We start from the raw sequence: 8,674 nt of genomic DNA, 5'->3' as shown, positions 1-8,674 counted from the left end.
AGTCCGGTCACAAGCCTACTGGATTGAAGGTCAATCCAATTCGGTTCCTAACGATCATAGTGGGTTAAAACTGCATCATTAACTGTTGTTCCTCAGATCAATTAACTACAAGAAGGACTAACGAGAGAGTAATCATAGAAAATGGTCAGTGCTCCCTTTTCAACTGGTACTTGCAGTCTATCTATCTATCTATCTATCTATCTATCTATCTATCTATCATGGCTAAATTATAACGACAGAGAACACTATATGTCTTTCAATAGAGACAGACATTCGATTCATTCAATGCATATGATGAGCATTCCTTGTATCATCACCTTTTGAATTAGCAAGAAGAATAGAGGGTGTCAAACTGTCAATTATAACACAACCGATTAAAACTTGAGCATCTCCTCTTATTAGAGAAACAGGGGAAAAATCCCATTACACAGGAACACCTAATTCAGAAATTTTAATGATTCTTTTATCCATCCCCACCCTTTGCTGCCGTAGATGTGATGCCATAGAAGCCACCTGATTAAACATAAGATATTAACAGAAAAAACTGCATCTATGGTACAGTGGACACTACAGAATAGCTTGAGAAGCATGCCGCAAGAATATTAGGATGCAAGGGACTTACATCTGCCCGTAGCTTCAAAGCCTCTCTACCAGGAATCTCTCGCAGAAGATCCATCAGATCTAAGCAGACATTAATGGAAAAAATATTAACAAGAAAATGGTGAGAATGAACTGCATGATATCCATCGAAAACTTGATTCATGTAACTCATTTGCTTCACACAAAAGAAAGTGAAATCGCCTGGCTAGAGTTTATGGGGAAAAATAATTCATAAAGAAAAGTGTCAGTCTCCAAGTACTAACCCCTAGTTTTCAACAAACCACCAGCAACAAAATCACTCGGTAGCACTCACTTGCTTCACTTGAATAAAATGCATGAATCTAAAATTATATAAGGTCCCTATCTCATACATACAGATTAGCTACAAAATTCTGAGACTATCAGAAAACATCCCACTCATTAAGGCTCATTCAAGTTCCTCGTATCAAGCAAATGTTGCTTATACAAATCATTATTAGGAAAAACACTAACCAATTCAGCACAAGCCCGAGCAAGTCCTAGCTTGCTTAAGGATTCAGGTACAAGCAAAAAACTGGCTTGTCATTCATAACTTACCTTCAATCTAATTTTTAAATTAGTGTTCATAATGAGCTCGAGAGGAGCTTGAACAACCTTGACATCTCAAGTTCAGAGCTTCAGAAAACATATAAAATAGAAATATACAGCTTTTAGTCCAGTATATGAAAATATTCATCTGTCTTAAAAGTTCTTGACAATTGCAAATGTGTAACTGAAACTTCTAAGCTGGTAATAGTAATAGAGGTGATCTTTTCTCCTTGACTAATGATAAAAAGCGTGTATCAGGAAATGCAAAGGAACAAGGTTTGTCGCAATTGTTGTGTTCGTCACCTTTAATTAGATCAAAAGAAAAAGGGGTGTAGCATACCAGCAGCTTTAGCTTCTGTTTTATAAACTGATCTTGCAAGACTTTGAATCTGAGTTCCAGTATTCCTACACGTCAATTCAAGGATTAGGTCCATAGATTAACAGATGTTAAACAAATATGCATCAAAGTGCTTCAAATAATGTTCTACATGAGGTTAGAATGGCCACGATTCATGTCTTTTTCAGCCAGCACTGATCTTTCGAGCAGTTTCTTGCTTTCCTTCTTCAATAAGTCAACAGAAAGGCTGAACTCTTTGACATTCTTTTCAGCCCTGACAAATTGTGCCTGCAAACAGCTCTGGTTATAGGTGTGCAGAATTTCAAAGATACTGCACATGGAAGTTCTTCAACCAAGCAGAATATATTGAAACCACGTCTGATGTGACAACTGTGATAGAATTTACTTCCACCATTCATAATATGAAAAACCATATGGTTGTGAAATTCAATACCTCTTCACTCTGAAGTCGACCCAATGTGTTGCGAAACAAAAACCTTCTAGGCCCTGCCACCCACAAGCAATATTTGAACTATATAACAAATTAGGGGAAAAAATGAGGGAAAAAAAGAAAGCAAAAGCAGCAAATCTTATGAAAAAAAGATTTGTGGCTGCCTAATCCATGATTAGCATTATGTACCCTAATAATTTTGCACGCTGTTTTGAAGGACTTAGCCAGTCATCTATAATATTAATAATTCCGTCATTACAGAATCTTTTGCTCTAGGTATTATATAATTTCTCAGTCATATCCAGCCTTGTTCCTACTTCTGTCTATTTTTTTCCTAATGTTCTGATTGTTCTCTATCTTGTGGGATGTGACGTCAGGAAGGATTTTTGCATGAGTTGCTCAACAAGGTATCAACGCCACGCATCCATTTAACAGTTTGAGAATGTCACTGACTTAAATAAGACATAGTAAATGAGAAAGACCATTCTCAAAGCATTACAACACTGGGGCAGGACAGGAAGGAGGTGACAAAGGATTCAGATACATGGTGGTGGAAAAAAATATTTTTTATACGTGTAAATAACATTGATCTAAATGGAGGTCGAGGCGACATCATAGGCGGGAGGCAGCCATCAACCGCACCGCCTTTGCCTTAAGCGATTTTGTAGGCGGTCAAAGGTGAGCTGGGGTGGGCGAGGCAGGTGAGGCGGTCAAAAGTCAACAAAATTTAAAAAACTCTGATTATTAATATAATAATATTATACACTTTTTTATTCAAAACACGATAGCAAACTCAATCACCCACATTCAATTTATGCATATACTGCATGATTATATATAATCACAAAAAATTCAACCGCAAAGGTGGCGGAGGCGGAGGCGGAATTTAAAACAATGGTAAATAAGAGAATGAAAGCTGAGGATAAAAATTTAAAAATTGAGTAAGCTTCTACACGAAGGTGTTATATTTGATTTTTAAAAAAAATACAGCTCATGATCACAGAAATTGAGATACATTTCATGAAATCACAAAGAACCAAAAAAGAAAAAGAAATAGCAGATGGTAATATTTGTGACAGATTCAGACTAATTCACAGAAATTTCTTCACATAACTCACTCATAAGATTTCAGAATAACTTAAGAACAAGTTTCTTGTTTCCAATATGTTACTCGCTGGTGGTCACTGGTGTTTAAACCATCACAAAACACTGAGCAGGGGGTGAGGGTTGTGCCCTAAGTTCACCCATCTCAGGACATGAATAAATAGTGAATATTCATATATTGGACATAAAAGTGTTTCAGCAATGTCACATTGGTTCAACTAAGTTTGAAACTTCTTAACATAATTGCAATACACATTATACATAATAAGGATAGTGCAAAAACTTTCATTTGTTTGTTATTATTCACAGTAATTTCCTACTTCGCTTCGTGCGTGTGTCTATCTTAAAGCTTGTGAAGGAAGCTAGGAGGTATAACAGTTGGTTAAAAGGCATACCACGCATGAGAAGGAGAAAAGCAGTAACAGCAACTCCTCCTGCCAACACAGGGTGTTCATTGAAGCTCACCAATTCATCTGCACGGATGCGGGTAGACCATGAGAAAATTGACAGAACATAACTTTTTTAAAAGAAGTAGAATATTCTCGAATTTAACAAACGAGTAAGCCAAATAGCACAAATCCATCAAATGTTGGCATGGAAATGAGCAAGGACTATACCCTACCCAGGGCACGAAAATTACATATTCAATTCAGCTGACGAACCTCAAGGATGTTGGATCGAGTAATATTAGGAAACCAGAAAGTTAGGCGAGCAAGAGACTATGAATTACTCAATTCAGAAACGCGCTCAGACGATTGATGTATGAAAATGGAATTTATAACGCAATGAATTTATATAGACCTTTAACTTTGTGGAAGAAAGCCTCTTCATATGATCTGTACCAGTTTCCAACTTGCGGTGCAAGATCCTGCACAAATCCCTCATCGTAAAGACTGGAAAATCGAATGGTGAAAACTAACAATGCAAGGTCACCTTGAGCGTGCGGAGGTGCGTGGAGGAAGATTGCTGAATTGAGCGGGCGGACTGAATGGCAGAGTGTGCAGACTCTTGGACGGTGCGGGGCAGCTCCGAAGATATGAAATTCTGCCACGACGGCGGTGGAGGCGACGGCGAATCCACAGGAGGCGCTTCTTCTCCCATCTTATGCCCAGAAAATCTGGTGTCGTGTACTTTTATCAGGCCAACTTTATTAGGATTTCAGGGAATTATTCAAAATATTTTTTCAATATAAAAATTATTATTATTATTATTATTATTATTATTATAAAAAGAGAGAAAATAAATCTCTAAACTTCTTTTCAATTAGTTAGACATTGTGTGATTATGTTCATGTTGTCCGTCCTAACTAGGAATGCTCGAAGGGTCCGATCAGTTATTGGTGGACATGATCACGGTTCACAAAAAATGGTTTCTGAACGATTCTTGATAAACATGACTACGATTCAGAATCGTTCTTTAGACCATTTAGAATTGTAGGTTCGATGGTTAAAAAAAATATGACTTTTAACTGTAACTCGCTTTTAACAGTTTTGGTTATGGTTCGTGAACCGACGGTTACAGTTAACCAACTATAACAATTATTGTTAAGAATAAGTGACTCTCAAGTTGGCATTTTCTATTCCAAAAGCGTGTTAGTTATTTCTCGTTTCTTTAATTGGTTGATGGCCACAACTAACTAAAGGAAAATCGTTATTATCAAATCGCTGGGAAAACAAGAAAACAGAACAACGGCTGGTGCAACTAAGAAGATATATATATTCCGAGTCTGGTGCATTAAAGAGAGACACGAGAGCAATCGGATTCCAGATTCAAGAGAAACAAAGAAAGCTTCCGAAAGAATAGAGGGAAAGGAGAGTGATCGAGTGTTTGTAATTCTTCCTTTGGTTAATCTCTGTTCTTGTACAAGCTTGATACTGTGATTTGTTTGATTGAGAAAAAGAGATTGCTGCCCTTCCGTGGATGTAGGCTGTTATAGCCGAACCACGTTAATTTCTGTGTATTTTCTTGAATCGTTCTTATTGTGTTTGATATATTGATTGAGAGATCTCAGTTTGTGGTTCTGGTTCATCGTGTGAAGAAGGTCATCTCCAAGATCAGTAGAGAAATCAAGTTCGATCACTTTGTGTTATTGTTATATCTTGCAATTAATCCAACAAGTGGCGGCGTCCGTGGGAATCGAATTGCGAGATGGGAACAATGAAGTATGATATCGAGAAGTTCAATGGCAGGAATGATTTCGGATTATGGAGAATCAAGATGAGGGCCATCTTGATTCAACAAGGCCTCATTGATGCACTACATAAAGATGAGGGATCATTTAGTTCAACGAAGGATGAGGATCAGGGAAAAGAAAAGGCAAAGGTTGACATACAAGAAAAGACATTGAGTGCGATCATCTTATGTCTTGGAGACAAGCCATTGCGAGAAGTGGTAAAAGAAAGAACAACAGCTGCTATGTGGCTCAAGCTCGAAAATCTCTACATGACAAAGTCACTGGCCAATCGTCTTTATATGAAGCAGAGACTATATTCATTCAAAATCCGAGAAGAGAAGAATCTAATAGATCAAATTGATGAGTTCATCAAGATCCTAGATGATCTGGAAAATATTGAAATAAAATTGGAAGAGGAGGACAAGACTTTAATATTGCTAAATGCACTTCCAAAGACGTATGAAAATTTCAAGGATGCAATGTTATATGGTAGAGAACAGTCAATCACCCGGGAGGAAGTGCAATCTGCCATACAAGCAAAGGAACTGCAGAGAAAAATACTAAATCAATCTGAGTCTCAAGGTGATATACTAACTGTAAAAGGCAGACCAGAGAAAAGAACTCAAAAGTTCAGAAGGGATAAATCCAGATCTAAGAGTCGTACAAGGTTCAAATGTTTTCAATGCCACAAGGAAGGCCATTTCAAAAGGGATTGCCCTGAAAGAAGAAAGAACTCAAATGACAAACCAAGGGAAATTGCTGAGGCTGCTGTTGCATCTGAAAACTATGATTCAACAGAAGCTTTGGTGGTATCTAATCAAGATACTGATCAGGAATGGATATTGGACACTGGGTGTACATTTCACATGTGCCCAAACAAATCTTGGTTTGAAGGGCTAAAGGAATCTGATGGAGGGCTGGTTCTTATGGGAAACAACAGATCTTGCAAGGTGAAAGGTATAGGATCTATCAGATTAAGAACTCATGATGGAGTGGATCGTGTTCTGCATGAAGTCAGGTACATTCCTGAACTTAAGAGAAACTTAATATCTCTTGGCTTGTTAGAATCAAAGAGCTATGCTTTTAAATCAGAAAATGGATCGATAAAGTGTCTAAGGGATCATTAGTGGTTTTAAAAGCTGTTAGGAAAGATGCTTTATATATTCTTCTAGGAACTACTGTTGTATGTGGAGCTTCCTTGTTACAAAACACAGTTGATAAATCCATGTTATGGCATTTAAGGTTAGGACATGTAGGTAAAAAAAGGCTGCATGAATTAGCTAATAAAAATCTACTGTGTAGGGACAAAATTCATGATATTGATCTTTGTGAAACATGCATTCTAGGAAAGTCTAAGAAGGTGCATTTCACATAAAGTAAGCACACTACCAAAGAACCTTTCGATTATGTGCACTTTGAGTTACAGGGGCCCTAAAAAACAACAACACATGGTGGGGCAAGATATTTTATATCAAACATTGATGATTATTCAAGAAGGGTATGGGTTTATGTGCTTAAGAAAAAAGATCAAGCCTTTGATAAGTTTAAAGAATGACTCATTACAACAGAGAATAAACTAGGAAGAAAACTAAAGCATTTGAGGACTTACAACGGCCTGAAATATTTTATAGAGCGGTTTCAAGAACTTTGCAGGTCTCATGGAATTTCCAGACACAAAACAACACCTGGAACCCCTCAACAAAATGGGATAGCTAAGAGGATGAACCACACTGTAATATCCTGAAAATTCATAAATCCATTCATGATTATTAAAGAAATTTTAAATGAATTTTAAGTTATTTCATTTGATTATTTATGATTTAAACGTTATTGTTATTCAAATAATCTTATGTGTTGTGTAAATGATTTAAAAGTTGTAGTTTCATGTATTAAAATATATGTTTATTTGTTGTGTTAAATGATTTTATTAGAATTGATTCTGGACTGAGAATACGAGACTAGCCTATGATCGTTATTGTAGAAAATAATTCTACGAGTATTTTAAGTATAATATTGTTATGTTTTTGTTAAACGAGTCAAAATATATTATTATTTTTATCAGACGAGTCGAGACGTGTTTTTGTGACTGCGTTTTAAGCAATCAACACATGATATGTATTATTATTGATAGCAACGTTTATCCACACCATCCCTACTAATTAATGTAATTGTTCCCTTGACTTAGCCACCCCATCTCCTTCACGTTTCCTTCCCCCATTTCTGCTATCATTAATCTTCTTCTTCATTCTTACTCCACGGTCTTCTAGCTTTGTAAAAAAATTCAAGCTCCGATCTCGCTCGTTTCGTGGTTAACTCGTTACCAAGAATCCGGATCATCTCCTCCTCTAAATTAAGGCAAGTTTTTAAAGAAATTTTAAACCACCATTCAAGATATATGTATTTTGATATGAAAATTCTGATTTATGTAATGTTTATGCATGATTTTTAAGAGTTCAAGATCATGGTTTATGTTTGATTGAAATCGTGAAAATTAAGTCGTTCTTGATGATTCTTTGAGTATGATCGAGATTTTAATGATGATTTTAAATTCTTTATGTGTTCTTGAGATTTTAAGAAATGTTTTATGAAAAACTTATAGCATAAGTAGTAGAAAATCTCATATTTTGAAGTTTTAAGTTAAAGCTTTGAAATGTGTTATGTGTTTGGTTGTTCTGAATTTGCAGCACTTGTTGCAATTTTGAAGATAAAGACTAGTGTACTGATCCAAATGATATGAGGCTTACTTTGTTTGAAAGCTAGTTTAAATGTCTACAACTTTAATTTTTTTAGTTTTGTCCAAATCGTTTTGGAAGTTTGTCCAAAGTCGCCCCAAAGTGTATCAATTGGTTTGATTTTCCTGCACTGACACATCTTGGGAGAATGAGCATAACATTTTACTCAAAACTTCAATTAAGTTCTAATTTACGTCATTGGAAAGCCAAGATCCAGGGCTACAACTTTTATGTTTACCACCTTTCCCAATTCTGGGTGCAAGAACTCAAAATATCAGTGTGAATGCATAGCAACTGCAGTGCAGCAAAACTGTCAATGCGCAAGTATAGCGCCACAGCGCTTCTCTGTCAGAGCTGGAGCGCTGTAGCTTCGAATTAATTTTCTTAAGTTTTGATTTTTGGGTCCTTAATTCATGGTTATGATCTTTTAAGGCTTCTAAAATTTATTTAAGAGTTCCTATGCAAAAAGTTTCAAGTTTAAGTCAAGAACGAAAAGAACGACTTACGTAGATCGCTTACGTTATGTGATGCATGTACATGTCTATGTTTCATTCATGAAACCTATGTTCAATATGAAAGTATGATTTTTATCATTTATGACATGCATGAAGTTATCGAGTAAATTTTTATGTTCATGAATGAAAGTTATGAAGGAAGTTACGATGAAATAATGATGCTTCATAATGAATGAAATGATATGATGAAAGATG

At 36.1% G+C, this 8,674-nt stretch overlaps 1 protein-coding gene across 1 annotated transcript; it reads right to left on the bottom strand.

Annotated features, from left to right (window-relative positions):
• Positions 1 to 305: 305 nt before the first annotated feature.
• LOC140883533 (RGS1-HXK1-interacting protein 1) lies at positions 306 to 4,191 on the bottom strand. Its single transcript, XM_073290044.1, has 8 exons — positions 3,993 to 4,191; positions 3,861 to 3,927; positions 3,455 to 3,532; positions 1,959 to 2,011; positions 1,656 to 1,792; positions 1,508 to 1,572; positions 623 to 681; positions 306 to 513 (listed from the first exon to the last, which is right to left on the bottom strand). The coding sequence occupies exons 1-8, from the start codon at positions 4,158 to 4,160 to the stop codon at positions 424 to 426; spliced, it is 717 nt and encodes a 238-aa protein (XP_073146145.1). The 5' UTR covers positions 4,161 to 4,191; the 3' UTR covers positions 306 to 423.
• Positions 4,192 to 8,674: the final 4,483 nt, after the last annotated feature.

Source organism: Henckelia pumila, chromosome 2 (genome assembly GCF_033568475.1).
Source record: "Henckelia pumila isolate YLH828 chromosome 2, ASM3356847v2, whole genome shotgun sequence".
In the NCBI taxonomy this organism is placed as follows: domain Eukaryota; kingdom Viridiplantae; phylum Streptophyta; class Magnoliopsida; order Lamiales; family Gesneriaceae; genus Henckelia; species Henckelia pumila.
This window is presented reverse-complemented; position numbering and strand designations above follow the sequence as displayed.